At 52.6% G+C, this 21,154-nt stretch overlaps 1 protein-coding gene across 1 annotated transcript; it reads right to left on the minus strand.

The window, feature by feature from the left end:
* Positions 1-585: 585 nt before the first annotated feature.
* ARHGAP1 (Rho GTPase activating protein 1) lies at positions 586-19,981 on the minus strand. Its single transcript, XM_044682205.1, has 13 exons — positions 19,906-19,981; positions 12,803-12,969; positions 12,502-12,597; positions 6,985-7,072; positions 4,541-4,672; positions 4,128-4,214; positions 3,886-3,984; positions 3,699-3,806; positions 3,537-3,613; positions 3,150-3,227; positions 2,598-2,726; positions 2,359-2,462; positions 586-2,264 (listed from the first exon to the last, which is right to left on the minus strand). Exons 2-13 carry the CDS (start codon positions 12,939-12,941, stop codon positions 2,082-2,084), a joined length of 1,320 nt encoding a protein of 439 aa, XP_044538140.1. The 5' UTR covers positions 12,942-12,969; positions 19,906-19,981; the 3' UTR covers positions 586-2,081.
* Positions 19,982-21,154: the final 1,173 nt, after the last annotated feature.

Consider the following 21,154-nt stretch of genomic DNA (forward strand, 5'->3'; position numbering starts at 1 on the left):
CCTCCCAGTCCAAACTGGCCTGCAGAAGGCGAGTCCTCCCCCCACTACAAGAGTGTGAGTTCCTTGAGGGCAGAAGCCATTTCCCTCACAACCAATGCACACCAGAGAGGCCCTGAGGCCCCAGGGTGGTGGGGTGGAGCACAGGCCTTGCTGCCAGCCCAGGCTGGTCAGGTTTCCCAGCTGGAGGGTAGGGTCCCTCCCCCCTACCCTCGAAGAGGCCCTGGCCAGAGCTATCCTAGCTGTCCTCCCCCTCCCCCAGGCTCCACTGCCACCTCCACCTGGTTACCATTAACATCCCAGCAGCCAAAAGAACCCCGAATCCGCCTCCCCAGTGGAGGGAAATGCCCCGGACTCTAACCAGCTGCTCACATGGGTTTGTTTCTAGATGGCGGACGGCCCCTCTCGCTCTCTGGACTGGCCACACCAGACCATGGGAAACGCTGTACAAGTTCCTTCCCATGCCTGGGCCCCCTTTCCTTCATTCTTGGGGATCTTTGATCAGGGGATTAACTAAGCCAAGGAGGTACAGACCACAGCCCAGATTCTGTCCCTCTCCCCCTCCCTGAACCCCATTTAGCGGAACCATTTTTCAATCTCCATCTTTATTGAAATACAAAAAGTGCAAATGGTGAAATACATGATTGGTGCCAAGTAAGTCAATAAATGTGAATGTGAACTCATTTCACAGTCCAGCCCTCCCGCAGAGGCAGACCTGACCCCCAGGCCCTCCCAGGAACCAGGGGGCCCAGCCTTGGCTGCTCCTGGGAGGCCTGGCAGACAGGTCCAGAAGCCTCCCCAGAAATGGAGGAGAGGGGCCAGGGGCTGAAACCAATATACAAGGAATTGAGCACAGAAAGCAGTGGCAGACAGGGATGGATGAGAGCTTCCAAGAGCTCCAGAAGGTTCTGCTCAGTCAGTCCTCGGCCCAGCCCCAGAGGGGTGCTTAGCTCTAGGCCACCCTGGCCAGGCAGGGGGATGTGGGGAAGGGGCGGGTCGTAAGGGGCAGCTTAAAAAACAGCCCTGGAGAGTTCCCCAGGACCGCCGGCGCTTGGCTCCTGGCTGCTAGGATCTGGAGCGCTGCACGGAATCGCCGTGACGTCAGGCTACGGGGCACCCCGAGAGCGGCCCACCTGGCTGAAGTCCAGCCAAGGCCCATCAGAGCCGCCTCTCCCTCGCTAGCAGAGGCTCCTAGCACGGAACAAGCAAGCGCGGCTCGGGTCCCGGGGCCCTGCCTGCGAAGGGCTAGCTTGGCAAAAGCAAGAAGAGTTCTAAGGCCCGGCGCCGTGCCCTGGCTTCGACACGGCAGTCCGAAGAAGGCCCGAGGTCTCGGGAACCCGGTCTAAGGCTGGGAGGGAGTGGATGGAGGCACCCAAGGAATGTGGACTAACTTGTCGTGGACAGACAGGAGTCGGGGAAGGGTTTCCACCAGCCAATCCCAGCAGTCTCAGGTGGGAAGGAGTGGTCGGCTGGGGCTCCGCGGCATGGCCAGTGTCACGGCCAGCGTCACGGTGGCTGCTCTCTCAACCAGCGACGGCCAGGGCCGAGTCACCCAGAGGGAGAAAGTGCGGCCGCGGCCATGGCCGCGGCCTGGAACGTTTTCTGAGAATGGGAACGCTTCTGCTCACACTAAGCACATAGCATGAAGGAGACACGCGGCCCCGGTGCCCCAGCCCAGGGGAAAGGCAGTCACCAATGGGCACTGGGGAACGGGGGAGGGAGGCCAGCAGGGAGAGCAGTATGGAAAATGGGGCGTCGGGGAGGCCCCTTTTCCCATCTTGAAAGCCCAATCTCGGCCTCGGGGAGCCCTAGAGCAGCCTGGCACTAAAGGGCAGGGCAGGAGGATAAGGCTGTTGAGAGAAGGAATGTTTAAGAGATGGAGGCTCCTGGAGCCCCAGGCGGGGGGCCGGGCCTGGGCTACGGAGGCGCAGAAGGGGCCCTCCGGACCCAGCGTGGAGGAGGGCGTCCCTCCTGAGCACTGACCCATCTCGGGATCCCTGGGCTTGTTCCATTGGGACAAGGCCAAAGGAGTGGACAGTGGCTGCCGGAAGGGGGGAGAAGGAGGAGGATGGAGAGGAGGGGGCTCAGGGCCCCCCTGGGCTGGGGAACAGCTCTGCTTGGTGATCCAGCAGGAACTTGGTGAAGGTGTTGATGGGATTGATGGCTTTGAGAGTGATGGCGGCATCCTTGGCCCACAGCAAGTTAGGCCCGAAGACCACGGCCAGGTTAGTGTTGTTCATCTTGTTTTGGTCACTCCGGGAGGAGATCTGGAAAGGGGCAGAAGAGGGAAACGATGAGCGTCCCCTTCCGGCCTGCCCCGCTCCCAGCTCTCGTCATTGGAGGCCCCAGCGAGACACTGACCTGGGTCAGGAAGGCGGTCAGGAAGCGCAGCACCTGGTAGTTTTCCTCAGGGAGCGTCTGCAGGACCTGCAGAGTCACTGCCACTCGCTGGCCCTCCTCGATATCTGCAAAAGACGGACACCAGCTCATGGGGACGGCTCGGCCCAGGAACGGGGAGCTCGAGGGGGCCCGGGAGAAGCTCCCCCTTCCCCCAGCGAGGGCCGCGGACGGAGGGGCTGAGCCCCGGGGGAGGCGCTCACTGAGGAAGCTGATGACGTGCGGGTAGAGGTCGAAGGTGAGCAGCGGCTCGGGCAGCTCCCGGAGGAAGGTCTTCAGGATGACGGCGGGGAGGTGCACGTCGTTGTACTGCTCAAAGTTCACCGGCAGCCCTGGCGGAACACGAAGGGTGAGCGCAGCTCCGGGCCCAGGCGGGCGCCCCGAGGTCCAGACTTCGTGCCGAGTCCCAGCCCCAGGCCCAAGCCCAGAACCTCGCTGCATCCTCTGCCCGGCCGGACGCCAGGCTGATAAAAAACAGCTGCCAATTGGAGCATTTGTGTCCGGCCAGGGCCATCCACCCCGAGCCCCTGACGGGCACTGACCGCTAACAAGCCGGCTCTCTGAAGGCCGGGCCCGCAGCCCTCCGTCTCTCCGTGCCCCTCGGCGGCTCTCTCCCAGCCATCACCCTCAGGGATGCCGCGGCTTCCGCGGCCGCACCTCCTCTTCACGTGTCCCTGCCAGAACCCTGGTGCCGGACCCGAAGGCATCCCTGACCGGGCCGCCGAGAAGGCCCGGCTGCCCACCTCCACACTCACCCATGTTGTACTTCTGCTGCACCTCCCGAACAACCTGCGTGTTGGCTGATCTGCGGAAAATCCCCTCGGTGGTAAGAGCTGGACAGCAAGAGGAGGAGAATGAGGCCCAAGCAGGCCCCGGGCCAGCCCCTGCCCTGGGTCAGCAAAGCTCAGCTTTTCAGCCACTCCAGGCACTGAGGAGGAGGAGGCCAAAACGGAAGGGAGCGAGACCCCCAGAGGCCGAGGGTCACCAAGTGCTTTCCTCACAAAAGCCTGCAGAGGTACGAGGGCCAGGCTGAGTCTCCCCTTTCCAGGGCTGAAGGGAGCTGCCCCGGGGCACACGGTAAATAGCAGACCCCCTCCAGCCCTCCTAGACTCCGGCCTGCTAGGGAAGGGCCTCGCACTCACCGTGGGCTTGCAGGTAGGCAACAGTCTCTCTGAGGACAAGAGGCAGGTTTTCAGGCTCATTGATCTTCTCCTGCAGGCTGGGGGGAGAGGGGGGTGAGCCGGGGCCAACACACCCTTGCTGGCGCCCCCTCCCGCACCCATGACCCTGCCCAGGAGACTCACTGCTGCAGGGAGACCCCAAACTGCTGGTTAGGAAGCGGGGGCCGAGGGGGCGTCGGCTTTGGCGCCGTGGCGGGGGTTTTCTGGGTAGATCTGAGAAAGTCGTCATATCTGGGAAAGAGGGCTCAGGGTCAGGGCCGAAGGCCGGGCACTTGGCCGCCTCCCTGCCCCCCCACCGTGGGCATCTCACTTGAGCACTTGTCGAGGGATGCCCAGATGCTCCAGCTTCACGTGCTCGCACAGCTCGCTCAGGTAGTTCACGTAGAAAATCTTCCTCCCAAACTTGAAGCTGCCAGTCCAGGAGAAGACCGTGTCTCAGAAATGGGGGACAAGCAGCAGGCCCCCTCCCGGGAGGGCGAAAGCCTGAGCTTCCCCGTGGACCTGCCTCAGCAGGGATCCCCCCAATGAGCCCAGGACACCCCCCAGCCTCACCTAATGAGGGGCTTAAAGAGGATGAGCAGCGTTTTGATGAACATGGTGGGGTGCACCACGTACAGGGCTTTTATGTTCTTCTTGTACCTGAGAAAGGGCAGAAGACTGGCTCAGTGGGGCTGGCCTGAGACCAGGCTCTGCCGCCCGGCCCCCTGTTTCCTCACTGAAGAGGCATCTTGGCATGAAGGATGGTGACAAGCTGGAAGGGATCCAGGAGAAGGCCCTGAGGGCCAGGCCCCACAGGCCCACTGGAAGAAGTGACGGCCTTTAGTCTAAGGAGAGAAGCCGGGGGGGCTGGGGGAAGGAGTCTCGGGCTCTGTGTGGCCCCAGGAGCGGCAGGCAGAAGTTCCCAAGAGGCTAAGCTGATCCCCAACTCCCTCCATCCCTTCGTGGCCGGCTCCCCACAGACGCACTTGCGGTCAAACTCCCGGTAAGCATCTCGGAGCCAGCTGAGGGAGGGCTTGTTCTCACTGGTCAGGCCATGGTGCAGATACAGCAAGGTGTAGTCGCTCTCCACATACTGATCCAAGGTATACTTTAGGTACCTGAGGAAACACCCCCCAGCCCCCAGGGTTTACCAGGTCACAGATTTAGAGCAGGAAAGGCCAGTCACCCCGTCCAACCCCTCTCATTTTGCAGAGAAGGAAGCTAAGGCCTAGAGAGAAGAGGTCTGTCCGAGGCTGGAAAGCCCAAAAAGGTCCAAGATGGAATGTGAATCCATCTCCTGATTTTGAATTTAAGGTTCTTTTCACTAGACTCAGAGGTAGTCAAGGGGGCACTTCAGAGCACAAAGCCCTGGGCCTGAAGTCAGGAAGACTTGGGTTCAAATTCGGCCTGAGACTAACTGTGTGACCCTGGAAAAGTCATTTAACCTGCCTGCCTCAGTTTCCTCATCTATAAAGTAGGGGTCATAATAGCCGCCACCTCCCAGAGCTTTTGTGAGAATTAATGAGATAATAAAGCACAGTGCCTGGCACACAGCAGGTGCTGTATGAATGGCAGCTATTATTATCATCATCACTGTGATTTCTGGGAGGCCTCTTAAAAGCTACCTGCCTTGTACTGATCCACCCCTCGTGGTCTCTGAGAACAACCCTCTTCTGGGTAGAGAACTGGGGGGCTACAGATGGGGTACCACCAGCTCTGGCTGCTGTGTTCGTAGGCTTGGCTCAGTTACAGGAAAGGGTTCAGTAAGGGGGTGGAGGGGCACAGCTGAAGTGTAAGAAAAAAGCCAACAATCCATCTCCAAAGAAAAGAGAGAGGGCCGGCCATGCGGTATTCCCTATCTGCCCAAGAGCTACGAAATGCCTGTGTGTGCACGTGCGCATCTCTGGGGCTCTTTGCTGTCCCCAAAGCAGGCACTCCAGGACTCCACAAGACCTGCCCTTATTTTACAGGTGACGAGGCTGGGGCCCAGAGGGAAAGGGGGTGGGCCAGACCACACAGCAGATAAGCGGCGCCCCTCGGCTCTGCCTCCGAAGGCAGAGCTACCTCTACCAGGCCCCATGTCTGGGACTATGCATCCCCCCTAGGAGGAAAGAGGAAGGGCTAGCTCATCCCCATAACTCAGGAGAGGGAGGGCCCAAGGCTGGCACACCATTCGAGGCCCTCAGGAGGTGGAGACTGCCAGCAGAATCCACCTTCTCCCCACACACCCCCCCAGAGCCACCCCAGCTCAGGCAAAGGCAGAGGGGAGCACGAGCGAAGGCCCTGGCCAGCCTTCTTGTGGAAAGGAGAACACGTCAAGTGGGGAGGAAGGAAGGAAGATGGCCCCTCAGTGGGCGAAGGGATGCTAAGTGCAGGCCCGAGGTCTAGGGAGGAGGCTGGGGAGCAGCACGAGCTCCGCCCCAAAGGCGTCCTCTGGGAGCTGGCGGGGCAGGGGGAGAAGCTCAAGGAGGCTCAGAGCTAGAACGCTTCTCATCTGGCAGCATCAGGGGAGGCCGAGTCCTTCTTCGCGCCTTCCCTTTACAAGCTCTTCCCCAGGATCTATCGCCTTTGTGGTCCGATCGAGCCAGGCCAGGAGCCTCGGCCAGCCCTCTACAGTCTCCCCAGAGAGCTGTGCAAGACCAGAGATGATCATGCGGAGGCAGAAAAGTACCAAAGCCGATCCTTCGGTCCTCCTTTGGCCCTCTAGGTGGAAGCTAGCTGGGCTTCAGAGGGACCAGAACTCTCCTGGGCTGTGACGGCCATTCAGAAATTGGCATCTCCAATGACTGGCCGACTCCCCCAGAGTCTATTCTAGCCACGGCCTGAGCAGCAAGTGGCCAGCAGCTACGGGCTTGTTAGAACATACTTAGGCCAGATTCATCTGTGCTATGAAAATAAAATATGGCCATCCTAACTGTGCAAATGGACGTAAATACATAAATGCAGCAGAAGCACTACTGAAGTGGGGAGGCACAAGTCTGAGTCTCACAAAATTAAGTCGCTATTTCCTAGGATGAGAAGAATCAACCATACCAAGCAATCCCCAGGGCAGGCCACTTACGAGTAGCCAGGTTGTACAGTGGTTAGACATCTGGGCCTAGAACCAGAAAGATTTGAGTTCGAATCTAGCCACAGATGTTTCCTAGTTGTGACCCCACACAAATCAGTGAATTGCTCCCTGCCTCAGTTTCCTTAACTGTAACATGCTGATTAAAAAGAGCACCTACCTCCCAGAGCTGTTGTGTGGACAGAATAAGATGATATCTGTAAAGGGCTGTCTATATACAGTGACTGGCCTAGAGTAGGCACTTTTAAGTGCTTCTTCCCGCTTTCCTGTGAGACCCTGACCCTTTCCCATGGAAGGAGCTCAGAGAAGAACTTTCTAACTGGGCTTCCTGGGACAAACGCCCACCTCCCCTACCCGACTCACTCCAGGAGTTTGATGTGGTCCAGCTGGTGGCTTGGAGGCATCCGACAGGCACTGAATACTATGATCTTCCGCCCAAATTTGTCGTCTCCTAGAGGGTGAGAGAGACCAAGTCAGAAGGAAGAGCCTTACTGCACCAATGCAACTATCAATAATATGGAAATGGGTCTTGATTAATGAGACATGTTAAAATAGTGGAAATGTGTGTAGGCTATGGGGGGGGGGGAGAGAGGAAGTAAAAACATGTAACCATGGAAATTTTTTCTAAAAAAATACAATATTTCAATTTAAAAAAAAAAAAGAAGGAAGAGTCTGAGAGCAGCCAAGATGTGAAGAAGGCTGCTTCCACGGTCTGCAAAGCACAGCCTGGGATTTTCAAGAGCAAGTCACCAACATTCATGATCTCATCCCAATAATCAGCCCGCACTCCCATGGCACCCTTGATTACAAAGCGTTTTCCTTAAGAACCCCATAAGGCATGTGGGGCAAGGATCATCATCCCATTTTACAAAAGAGGAAGCTGAGACTCAGGAAAGAGACCTGCTCTGATGGTTCACGTGTGCGCTCCCCACTAGAAGCCAGAGGCCACTGGACCAAGTAAGTGGGGGCGTTTTGAGGGGCAGCAGGGCTAAGGCAACAAGTGTGACACCAATCTGGAGGACCACCTCAGGCTAGCCCAAGGGAGAGTCAGAAAAAGTGGAAAGGTTCAAGGATTCTGAGCCAATAAATACTGGGGCTGATGTAACTGTAAGATAAATATCTCCCAGGTTAGGTAAGACAATGAGACCCATTTTAGGGGGGAAAAAGAAAAGTCAGACAGGACTCTGCCAAACAAGGCCAATGTTCTTTCCACTCCACCAGTCCCTGCCTGTTGATGAGCTATCTAAGGAGTCATCATGAGAGGCTACACAGAAATTCCTGAAATATTCTCACCGCTCCAAACATGCCTGGACTCCACTTTGGGAACTGCCCTCAGAGCTAGTTTATGAACTTGCAAAGGAAATTCATCTCTTCTTCATAAGCATGTAACATAGAGCTTAGCTAGAAACCCAGAGGCCATCAGGTCCACCCCCTTCACTTGACGGATGAGGAAACTGAGGGTAAAAAGATTAAGCAACTTTGCCCAAGGCCTCAGAGCTATTAAGTATTAGAGGGTAGATATGATCCAATCAGGTCTCTGAGACCAGAGCCAGTTCCCACTGGACCACGTTGTCTCGGATCCCTGCATCTTTCCTGGGCTCAGAGGGATTTTGGGGGGAAAAAAAAAAGCAAATCTAAGCACAGTGGATGAAGGTGGGCTCGGCAAACAGCTAGTATTACAAAACGTAGCATTTATTACAAAGTATGTTCAGGCTGTGAAGGCAGAATCTTGAGTAAGGGGAGCATCCTTAGAAAGAGCAAATGGGGACTAGCTAGGTGGCTCAGTAGATGGAGAGCCAGGCCTGGAGATGAGAGGTCCTGGGTTCAAATATGGCCTCAGATACTTCCTTGGCAAGTCACTTACCCCCATTGCCTGGCCCTTACTGCTTTTCTGCCTTAGAACCAATACTTACAGCAATTCTAAGACAGAAGGGAAGGTTTGTTTTTTTTTTTTTTTAAAGCAAATGGCAGCTGAAGGGAACTCCTTGGAAAGCCCATGTTTGTTTCCATGTAAAAGTCCTATTTGTTTAAAAGTCACTCAGAGCCAGAGCTAGAATCATTCTGAAGTGAGGACCTGTGGGGTGTGAGGGTTCACAATGCCTTTTATTCATATACATGTTCCCCTTTGATGAGAAAGAGATATGGCTCCATGGAGACAGCACTCAGGCTCAGACGTCATGCAACATGGCTGAGAGTCCCAGTGTCTATCCTACAATGAGAGACACTGCCTTCTCCCATGCTGCCCTCATGGTGTTCTTTCAGGACAAGCTATTATGAGGTTTCCTCCCCACCCACCCCCAATTCTAAAGCAGCCACATCCTCCTCTTGCAGGCTGAGAAAAGGGAAGCTTGGGCATAGGAATAAAAATTTGGGTGTCTTGCCCAAAGATGATTGTAACAGAGGCCTCCTCAAAGGGAGAAATTTTCACGCAGATGCAAATAGTGGCTGCAGGAAAGGGCAAGAGTCACTTGTACTATTTTCATGAACATGATATAGGAAGTCATCCTTATCTGAGGATAACTGGTACTGGCAAAGGGCCATCATTTCTGAGTTGAGAGAGAGAAAAGGTTTGATTGAGGTTTTAGCTTGAAAAAAGAAACATCAAAGTGAGCTTTTTGTCTCCAGTTTAGGATATATTTGTAACTGCACAAATTCTTAGACCAAACCCTGAATCAAATGTCAGGGGAGGGATACAATTTCCCCAACAAAATTGTACGCAGAGTGATACAGCATCCTTTGTTTCCTACTTGACTTTTTAGAGCCCAAATATAGAAGAGGGTCATATTGTTGCAAACATATTCCAGGATGCCATCCGTCTTCCCATGGACCTCTCTGATATTCAAATGAATGATGAAGACCAACCAAGACATTGATACATGGGTAATGAGGCAGAGCTGGACCACAGGGATAAACTCAGCCTGAGGAGGGACAACTCATTTCAGAAATGATCTATATGTTATTGAATATTTTCATGTTATGATGACTTTTGTTTCTTTATGCAATCTTCTAGGGAGGCAGCATGGTGCGATGGGTGGCAAGCCAGCCCTGAAGTTGGCCAGAACAGCCTCTGTTATCACACAGTCTGATCCAAAACAAATCACTGTAGCTCTTGGTTCTCCTAGCAACTGACTCTCGGGTTGTCCAATGGTTATTGATCTGTACTGGAGAAGGGAGGACCCCTGTACTCAACTGCCCTACACCATCTGCCTGGCCAATGGCTACTGATCACCTAACCCTGAATTTACAGGATCCCTCCTTCCCCATCCCAGGATAACCTTCCAATGGGCTTATTATTAGATGGATGGCTCTCCTGACCCTTTCCTTTAGGTGGCTTGGCAGTCTTCCCAAAGTGGTGACCCCCGAGGCTCTGAGCTCTGTTATTTCAAAGTGTTATGGTGTGGAAATGGTAGTGATAATAACCTCGAGCTCAGCCTTGCACTTAGGATGTGTTACTGTGTTCATTTTTTCAGCAGGCAGGGGCTCTTGCAAAAGGTAGCAAGGAGGCACTGAGGCAGTGGCTGGCCTATGCATCCTCAAAAGCTGGCTTTTCCAAATTTAATTTAATTCCTTACTCCTAATAATAGGTTCAAGTGAGTCCTCCTCCTTTGAGATTCCTTTCAGTATCTCCCTGAAGCAGAGTCTGAGGCTCATATCCAGCTAATAAGAGTCCCTTTTCCCCTCCCACACACCCCATGACTCTTCCCCCAGAGGACTTCCCCCAGCTGTTCTTGACCTGTCCCTTCTATGAATGTACCACAACCAGTCTGAGAGAGGCTCCTCAATAGGACCCTGGATACACTGAGGAATGATAAAAGCAGAGATGGAGACACAGCTGCCCAAGTGAGCTGGTCCTATCTGAGGAAAGTCCTATTCTTCATGTAAATGGGCATGGAGATAATTAATCTGTTAGGCCAGTCCATCTTAACTCCCAGAGGGAAGGACCTGGAGCATGGATGTACTTCTGAGGAAAAGGAAGCTCTACTTCCAAAGCAGGTGTACCTGGCCCAGCTACACTGTGTCTCTACCCAGAAGGGACCAAGATGAACAGACAGGATGGTTTATCTGTGGAGCTTAGATACAGAGGGGACCGAGGAACTGGCTGGGAAGGGGTGAGGGCCTGGGTCTCACAGTGAAAGCCACAAGGGCAGCTAAAGAGACCCTTCTGGGGCCACTCTGACCAAGAGGACAAGTGCTAGAACAAACATGGAAAATGCCCATGGGAAAGAGCCTCCAAGGAGAGCTTCCCGACCCTGGGCTTAAGAAGTGAGAAGGAGCAGGTGAAAGGGCTCCTCTGGGGATGGCCACTGTGTGCTGAAACCACATGGGTCTGCCAGCAAGGCCTCTTCTGGATTCCCCAGATACCAATCAGGAAGTCTCCCCAAGGGTTAATCAGCAACAGCAGTCCCTGCTGCAGACTGGAAGGGCCAACCACACCCACACCCACACTCAATCCAGGAGGAAGGTCCAAAGTGGGGACTAAAGGAGAAACTTCCACAAAGGAGGCAAGCTTGGGAGTGAACATGGATGCACGCCCTCCTCCAGTCCACTAGGGACATACTCGGTATCCTGTTCCATATGTCCATGGCTCTAGACCAGGGTCCCCAAATTCTTCTAGCCCTCTTAATGGGTTTCTACACCCCACAGATGGGCTGCCCCACTCAGGGGTGCTCTCAGGAGAGAAGCCTTGGGCCCTTCATCTCCAGCTTTGATCAGCTTCTGTACTTCCTGGCAAAGACACTCTGCAAATCCTACTGGGGTGAAGACAGAGATGGGCACAAAGCATTCTACTCTGAGACACCTTTCCCATGGATTTCTGGCCCGGAGTGCCTTCCTGCTCAACCCTAACGCTTCCTGGGTCAAGTCATTGGCTTCGCCCCATACCAATGCCACCATCTGCCACCAGGAGAAGGGCTGCAATCCCGCCAGCCCCACTCAATCCCCACCAGAGAGCCCCTCCTAATTAACACCACCAGAGGCTGTGAGCCCCAAAGGCCAGAGTGCAGAGCCCCAGGATCCCACCTACCTGGCTGGCCCCCTTCAGACTCACCAAACCCTGGAGAAACAGAAAAAAGTTGCAGTTCTATTTCCCCAGGATCCCTTGGTTGGGGGCAGAAGAGGTCCAGGCAGAGAACAAAGCCACCATCCTCTAGGATATTCCATCTCTGTTATCCTCCACTATGCATGTAGTCCACAGAACAGTCCTATGAGGAGGACTGTCATTCACAACATTAAACACACACCCTCTGATGGAGCTGAAGCCAGCGCCTGGAGACTCCAGGGGGCAGCCCAGGGTGGCTCAGTGGATAGAGAGCCAAGCCTGGAGATAGGAGGTCCTGGGTTCAAATTTGGCCTCAGATACTTCCTGGGCAAGTCACTTAATCCCACTGCCTAGCCCTTACTGCTCTTCTGTCTTGGAATTGATACACAGTATTGATTCTAAGAGAGAAGGTAAGGGTTTAAAAAAAAGAAAGAAAGAAAGAAACACCTCCAGGAGGTGAGTCCAGACTTGGAGCATGCCAGGCCTTCCCACCAGAACTGTACAAGCCCAGGGGGAGGAAACACCTGCACTAATATACTCAATGGAGCCCAAAGCACAAGTGGAAGGCAAAGAACTTATATGAAGAAAGGATGACTTTGGGGTTGGGGAGACCTCTCCAGCTTTCCTGCCTCTGTCCCAATGCAGGGCTCCCCACATGCTGGGCTCTGCTGGCCCCCAAGGACATCACTCAGCACCTTTTCTCCCCAAGGGGCTGGACCCAGCTGTCTCTCCTGACTCCACACAAGCCTCCAACTCGCTCTCATGTAAGAGCCCCTCTCCGCCTTTGCCCATCGGTGTTACTCCAGTGTCAGTGCAAGGGGAAGACAGGAAGCTTTGCTCACCTGCCACCTCCACGATCTGGTGTCGGGCAATGTCATAGTAAGGGTCATCCCATTTCAGATGTGTGCTAGGATCTGGAGAACTGCTCTTGGAGTCATCTGAGAAGCAAGAGATATATGCCATAGTTATAGTGCAATCCATGGGGCAGGGTTCTCCATGACTCCCTTCTCACCCCTGAACATAAACTTCCAATCTGGTTCCGGGGCCTCTTCCTCTGGTTTCCTACCTAGAGCTCTCTCCCTGCCCCTGCCCCTGCCCCTGCCCTCCCACTTCTCCTGTTGCCCAGGGTCAATAAATGCCCACCTGATTTGGAAAAGTCTGGCATCTCATCAGAGGGCCAGTTTTTATCATCAATGGAAGCCAGCTTCAGTTGGTTCAGGGCCTCATCGGTGTTATCAAAGGTTAAGTCATCCTGCAGGTCAGAGAGAGGATCCATGGCCATGATATCAGTTGGTCTCGTCCTGCAGAGCCTGGAAAAGATACTGAAAGGGTCACAGAGCTGGTCTAGAGCAGAGTCTTTTCTCTGCTGGCTATAAGGTCCACTGCAAGCTTCACCCAGCTCCCCTGATCTGTGTTGCAAGTTGCCTGAAGTTCTGGGCTCTCCTTGCCTCCCACAGATTGGGGATCTTGCCAGAGATGGCAGCTGGGACGCAGGACGGCTCAATTCAGCGCCTCCCTTCAAATCTCCCAGCTGGGTGGGGGAAGGGCTGTGCCAGGCTCTGCACTGCCCACCTCCCAGCTGCTCAGGCTACAGCATCATCATCATGGTCTCCAGCTACAAAAGGGAAGGACACAGTCTCTTCCCAAATGACTCTGGTGGGAGGCTCCCTTTCCAAAGGCCATGCAGAGAACAAACAGAGGTAGGCTCCCTTCTTTGGCCTAGGCCCTTAATTTTAAAAAGCAGAGGCCAAGAAGCACATGGGTGCACATGATCTCATTCTAGGAAGGAGCTGCTGTTGGTCTGGCTATGGTCTTACCACCTCCATCTCTCCCAGTAACTCCAGGCCCATCCTGGCCTTTCATTCACTCAGGCAATAAACGGTTCCAAACCACTTGCTATATTTTAGGTTCTCTGCTTGTGATACCAGTGATAGGAAGGAAAAACAAAAGGGCACCCACTCCCCTTTTTCTTTCTCTGAGAGCAAAGACCCCAAACGCATGCCAAGGAAATAGAAAGTCACCTGGGACCAGTGGGAAGGGAGTTAACCACTGGATAAACAAGAAAAAGCCTCCTGGAAGAAGAGGAAGCCCTAGCAGCAGCCAAGTGGTTCAGCAGATAGAGAACCAGGCCTGGAAATGAGAAGTCCTGGGTTCAAATGTGGCCTTGGGCCCTTCCTAGCTGGGCAAATCACAACCCCCATTGCCTAGCCCTTACTGCTCTTCTGCCTTGAAACCAATACACAGCACTGATTCTAAAATAGAAAGTAAGGATTATAAAGAAATGACTCAAAAGTAGGTGATTGTCCTCACTAGAAACAGGGAAGTCAGGTTAGGTAGGTTCAGTGGAGAGATAAGGAGTTCTATTTTGAACATGTTCAGTTCATAAGAAAAAGTACAGGATCCCAGATAGGATCCAGCAATGGAGACCATGTCAGGAATGGGACAGAGATAGAGTCAGGGCGGATAAGTGCCAGAAGCCCGGAACTTCCCAAGCCAACTCTGCTCTGAGGTCATCTCAGTGGAAACTCAGGAGTATTGCTAGAAAAAATTCTGCCCTTCTAGGACTAGATGAGAAAATGAGAAGCCTGGGGGAGAGGTGAGAAGAAAAGAAAGAAACATTCAGAGCACTAAGACTTGGGAGAGGAGGAGTGGAAAAATATTCCCTGGATTAGAGATCCAGGGAAGAGCTGGGTCCAAAGCTGGGATTCCTTCTGCTCCCTGGGGCTTGGATTCCAGTCATAAAAAGCAGGGTGTGGCCATGTGCGGTTAGAAGGTGGGCCTCTTTAAGCCCCCACAAACTCTAAAGAGCAAGCACCTCTCAGCCTGACAGATCACCATATGGGTAAGGGAAAAAATCCCAGATCAATCTGCTCCCGGCTAGAAGTCCCAGGAGAGAGCCTGCTCAGAGCTCAGACACATTCCGAGAGCCCAAACAAGACATATATGGTCAGAGGATCGGGAGGAAAGATAAGGAAGTCATTGACAAGGCCATGATGGGGTGGCAGTGAGGAGGAGGGGAGCACAACCTGCAAGCCCGTGGCCCAGATCCGGAACTCCTCTGAGCCATGAAGTAATGGGACAGCTACGCATTGGCAGCCCTGGCTGAGGACTGAGATGGCAGATTGCCTCCGAGCACCTAGCAACCAGCTCCCGTAACCACAGCAACCATGCTGACTCAGTGTTTAAAAGCTGCTCGCAGCTCCTGATCTGCTTGGAGCCAGAGCCAGGAAGCCCTTCGACCAACGAGAAACTCCTCCTGCTTGTCCCCAAAAGAATGCTGCTACCCTGAACCTCTTCCACCAAAGCAAGATGCCATTTTCCTCACCAAAAGCAGTTCTCTACAAGGAAAATATTCTTTTCCTTCCGAGTACCCTGTTCTTCCCCCTTCTGCTCCCAATCCCTACTCAAGGGTCACTGCCTTGTAACACTGACTTCTCAGAGAGGCGGGGGACAAAGTACTTGGCAAACCTGAAATCACTCTAAAGCAGAAATTGCCTTTTTTTCCACCTTTTTTTAAAAGGGAGATTGCATTTTATAAATCCCAAACCAGGACCGTCGTTCAGCTTTGCTTTATTGTCCCAATCGCAGGGAAGTTAACATTAGCACACCTGGCACCTGCTCCAGACCAAATGAAGACCAAGTTCTGCCCTGCCCGCTGGGCACCTAACCTACTTCACTCCCAGCCCCACATCCCAGAAAAAGGAACCTATCTTCTTGGGGTGTTTCCTTTTTGAGTCCACTTTTTACTCAGCTCAGTGACATAGTTTATTCAGTTACTATTTGCTAAAATGTTACAGGGCAAGTCCTAGTACAATACACAGAACATTGGCCCTGAGGTCAGAGGCCTGCCTCATAGGGCACAGAAGAGAAGTGAGGCGCTCTAGTACGGTGGACAGAGCCTGCATCTGGCCTCAGAAATCCTGTGTATGACTCTTGATTTGCTGCCACTTAATAGTGGTGTGACTAGCAAGTCACTCCTTGGCTGATCTCAGTTTTCTCATCAGTGATAACCCCCCCCCCCAAAATGTGAGTGATTAGGAACCAGAACAGCCTGCCCCAGAATATAGTGGACTCCCTCTCTCAAAGTTCTCAATGTGGACTAGACGGACAATCCCTTCTTGGGGGGAAAAAACAGGTGTATAAAAGAGACATGTCTCTGGGGAAAGCTGGCTGTGAAGCCAGATGACCAGGTCTAATTCCTAGTTCTGTGGCCTTGGGCAAGTCACTTAGCCTCTACAGGCCTCAGTTTTCTCATCTATAAAATGTCAAATTTGGACTAGAAGGCATATGAATTCATTTCTAATTGTTGAGCCATGATCCTCTGATTGTCTGACATTCTAGGATGATACATGAATTTATGAGGACTATCCTGGGAAATCTGGTCATTATAATCATATCTGACTCCCACAATATGATTCGCTTTCCAAATACTCTTACAGAATCAAAAAATGTCAAGAGGGCCATAAAATCACCCAACTCGAGTCCCTCTGATTTTATACAGAATTAGAGGATCTCCAAGTTGGGAGGAAACTCAGAGGCTCTCAGATCTAAACCCTGGCTGTTCAGGAACCTTCCTTGTAACACAGGAGTGGGGATGGCTAGCTCAAAGGGACCTTAGGGTCACTGAGGCCAATGCCCTTGTTTGAGATAGAGAGAAACTGAGGCCCAAGAAGAGGTGGAGACTTGTCAGAGGTCTCGCAGGTCTGAAGTAGCAGAACAAGGAATTAGACCTAGAAAACCAAGGTTTTCTAACTCTGGGGCTCAGCAGTCTGGCTTTCACTCAGAGACCTCTAGGGAGAAGCAAACTACTACTTCCCAGGACAGTCCATTCCACTTTTGAGTCACTCCAATTCTTGAGAATTGGAGAAAACTATGATTTAGCTGGAGGGAGGGACTTGCTGGTCTCACCACACCACTAGTCCATGGAGCTGAGCCTAGGCCGTCTGACTCAACAGCCAGGACCCCCCTCCATACCACACCATACACTGCTTTCCTCATGTCCACTCTATGCCATTTGGGCCCTCCCCTGGAGGCATTCCCCAGCTAACATTCTTGTGTCCCAGGGGCACAAGGAGGAAGGGAGCTCAGGAGGGCAGTTGCTAGAGGAGACTCAAGCCAGATGCTCTGCTGTCCCCCAAGTCTAATGCTCTCCATAGTCCCACCTCTGCCACTGGGTCCAATGTGCCATTCTGGAGACCTGAGTTTTCCCATGGGTGGAATAAAAAGCTACATGAGCTTTAAAAAATCTCTCCAGCTCTAAAATGGAGAGAGTAGCTGGGAGCTCAAGTATGTGCAAGGAAGGAAGGAGGCCAACCTTTGAAAGAAGGCTCAACTTGAAATTTCACCTCCAGGGGCAGCTGGGTAGCTCAGTGGAGTGAGAGTCAGGCCTAGAGATGGGAGGTCCTAGGTTCAAACTCGGCCTCAGCCACTTCCCAGCTGTGTCACCCTGGGCAAGTCACTTGACCCCCACTGCCCACCCTTACCACTCTTCCACCTATGAGACAATACACCGAAGTTAAGGGTTAAAAAAAAAAAAAAAAAAAGAAATTTCACCTCCTTTCTGCAACGTTCCTACTTTCACTTCCTGACTGCATTCACCCTTCCTGGATGACCCCCATCAGCTTCTCTGAAGCTACAGAGAATGAACTCATCACAATCGCACAAAGCTGCTCCCTAGCATTCCCATCTAAGAGGGCAGACAAGAAGGGAATACTTTAGACTGGCCCAAGTAATCTCCAGCCTAAGGCAGGATTCACAGAGCCCAGCTTGAAAAGGCCTCTGTCCTGCCTTACTCCCTGCAAATCATTTCATAACCAATGATTCTGCTCCTTCCTTTCTGGGGGGAAAAAACCACCAATGCAGCTCATTGGAGCAAAACCAAAGGTCAGAGACAATGAGACTCTTCAGCATGGTGCCACCGGAAAGTGTCCATGGTCCTCCCTGGAGTTAATCTAAGTCTTTAATCATCAAAGAATGAAACCCTTAAAAGCTCCACTGAATGAATCAAGCCAGGGGCCCAGATTTTTAAAAAGAGGCCAGGCTTAAAAGAGGTGGATTACCCTGATCCTGAAGAGGGTAAGGAAGGAGGCTTTCAACCCTTACCTTCCGTCATAGACTAGACAGTATCAGTTCCAAGGTAAAAGAATTGTAAAGGCTAGGCAATGGAGGTTAAGTGACTTGCCCTAGTCCATACAACCAAGCAGTTTGAACTCAGGACCTCTTGTCTCCCAGTTTGGCTCTCTATCCACTGAGCCACCTAGCTTTCAAGTAGCTTACTTACCAAATGTCTGTCCCTACTAAGTTATTCCCACCTAGAGCTGAAATTGCTGCCTTACTCTTTACTGCTACAAGATAAATGGGTTGGAGCTACTTTGAACTTTAATCTTTCTCATCTCTCTGGTGCCAGGTCAAAAATAAAACCACACTGGTACCCCCTTGATAATTTTTTTTTTTAAACTCTTACCTTCTGGCTTGGAATCAATACTGTGTATTGGTTTCAAGACAGAAGAGTGGTAAGGGCTAGGCAATGGGGCTTAAGTGACTTGCCCAGGGTCACATAGCTAGGAAGTATCTGAGGCTAGATTTGAACCCAGGACATCCAGGCTCTGGGCCTGACTCTCAATTGGTAATTTCTTTCTGACAGGACATGCCCCACACTAGGAAAGTCTCCCCTTATCCATCATCTGAGATTATGACAATAAACTGACCTGGGGGAATCCACAAAAATCCCAACCTGGCAAGGCTTTATCTCCTCCAAGGAAAATAGGAAGGGAAGGAATAAACAAGGCTATAGTCCCAGAAGGATACCGGGGAAAGACTGGAACATACTGGGGTAATAGGGCTGGAGCAAATTCTGGCTCCTAATCTACAGAGTCTCTGTCCAACCGCTACAGATTTGTCTCACCATGGCCCTGTCCCACAGCTCTGAACCCAAATGATGAGCACTTGTCCCTAGGCTCAGCCTCATGTCACCCCACCCCACTTTTGACCAAAATCTGAGGACCTGGGCTTTGCTGCTTACTAGCTGAATGGCCTTGGGCAAGCCCACTTCATGGGGGGGGGGGGTGCACTCAGTTTCCTTATCTGTAAAATGAGAGAGCTGAAATACATCATCCATTCCCTTAGGTTCTTTCTACCTCTTGAAGCCTGGTGACCTAGATTTGACTCCCATTTGTAGCCAAGTGACCGAGGGAAAGTTATTTCCCTCAACAATAAATTAAACAAACATTTATAAGCACAGGATCAAAGGCTCCTATTCTGATCTCCGGATGTTTCAGGACACCCACTATTCCCAGTGTACACTGTCCAGTTGCCAGGGGAGGAGTGATGCAGACACTGCTGGGATGAGAATGTGGGTTCCTCTTGGTGCAAAGGGGAAGGTACTAAGCATAGATGCACTTGTAGCAGGTTCAGGGTCTTCCAGAAAACAGAGTCCAACCCCGTGAGGCCTTAAACTCCTCCAGGGCAGATTACATCACTTTTCACCAGAGTGTTGTTCCCAGCCCACTTAATGAGTGCGGTGGAGAGCTTCGACACACATCAAAGGCTTCTCAGCCAACTCCCTCACTTCACAGATAACAGAAATAACCCTTGCTCGCTGGGGCCCCTCCAGAATCCCCAGGCACCTTTGCAGAAGATCAAAGACCTAGAGCAGTTTTACATGCATGGACTTCGTGGCAAAAGGGGAGGGATGGGCTGGGGTCTACAATCCTTCGGTCATGGAGGGGCTGTCACAGACTGAGGCCCAGCAAGGGTACACCTGGGAAGGTGGGGGTGGAAGGAGGAATTTATGGAAGGGAAAACTGAGGCACGAAGCAGCAGTCCGATTGAGCCCAACTCCCTCACCCTTCCTGGACACCCAATTGCCTTGGTTTTTTTTTTTAACCCTTCTCTTCAGTCTCAGAATCAATACTTGCATCGGTTCCCAGAGCAGAAGAGTACGTGCTCGGCAATAGAGGTTAAGTGACTTGTCCAGAGTCACATATATAAAGTGTCTGAGACCATATCTGATCCCTATACCTGGCTCTCTATCACGGAGCCTTCTACCTGCCCCCCACACCCCTGCCTTGTGGAAACTGAGGCTCAGAACGAGGGGAAGTGAGCCCTCATCCACGGTCACTGCGCCGTGGAGACCTACGCCCCTGCGGGAGGGAAGCTGCAGGCGCAGGGCCAAGCCCGTTCTAGTAAAGGTCGGGGTCACCGATAAGATTCCCTCCCCTCCCCCAAGCGGCTCCAGCCCCGCTCACCACTGCCGCCTCCGCCGCCGCTGCCTGTCAAAGCTCCGCCAACATCCGGCTCCGAAGCGGACGCACAGAGAGAGGAAGGAAGGGAAGGAGAGAGGGAGGGAGGGAGGGAGGTCCGCCGGCCACCCTTCGCAGGCACTCTTACAGACCCACACCCACGCCGGCGCCAACGCCCAAGCACTTCCGCCCCGCTGCGTGCCCACTTCCTGCCCTCTGCCCGAAACAAACAGGGCTCCGATCCGCGGCTTCCGCTCCTGTCCGAGACCATTAGTGCCCGCTTCCGCTCCGAAGGAGTGAGGTGGAGAAATAAGGTTCCACCGGCACTTGGAGACCCGCGGAGCTGCGCTCCGAGCGCATGCGTGCTAGGTATACCACTAAGGGGCTTGCAAGATACTGGAGTAACCACCCTGGAACTAGCGAGCCCAGAGTAAATAAAGGGAAGTCATGGGTGTGGCGCGGAAAGGGCCTTAGAATTGGGCCAGTCCCTGGCTGCTAGGTGGTGCCATGAAGAGTGCACTGGGCTTGGAATCTAGAATACCAACCCCAGACTCTTACAGGCTGTGTGACCAAGGGCAAGTCATTTACCCTGTTTGCCTCAGTTTCCCCATCTGGAAAATGGCAAACCACTCCAGTATCTTTTGCTAGGAAAATTCCCAAGGAGTCAGGAAGAGTCATTGAAGACTGAACAACAACAACTTGTTATTTAGCAACAGCTCGCTCAATGTCTAACCCATCTTGACAGTTAATAAATGCTTCTTGACTTGAAGTGGAGATACGTTACTGGACTTGGAGTTGGGAAGTCTTGTGTGCCAGTCCTGCCCTAGACTCTTCATTTCTGCCTGTGCTTAGGGGGATAGAAGAAATAATGATAGCATACACCTCCCAGGGTTGTTGTAAGGATCTAATGAGGAAGTCTTCCCTCTGTTAATTACTTCCTATTTATCCTGTATATAGCTTGCTCGGTATATATTTATCTCTATGTTGCCTCTCCCATTAGATTGTAAGTACCTTAGGGGCAGGGACTGTCTTTTGACTCTTTTGGTATCTCCAACATTTAGACAGTGCCTGGTACATTGTAGCTGCTTAATAAATGTTTATTGATTGTGGAAGGGCAGAGTGTGAGGAAAGGAAATTCTGCACAGAATGTTGCATGCTGAGAGCAAGAGCCTGCAGCTTTGGTTGGAAACAGCAGAGAATTCTGGGAAGGATTCCAAAGGAAGGGGCTTTTGAATTGAGGAGCTTAGGGTGGAAG

This window comes from Gracilinanus agilis, chromosome 6, assembly GCF_016433145.1.
Source record: "Gracilinanus agilis isolate LMUSP501 chromosome 6, AgileGrace, whole genome shotgun sequence".
Lineage (NCBI taxonomy): Eukaryota > Metazoa > Chordata > Mammalia > Didelphimorphia > Didelphidae > Gracilinanus > Gracilinanus agilis.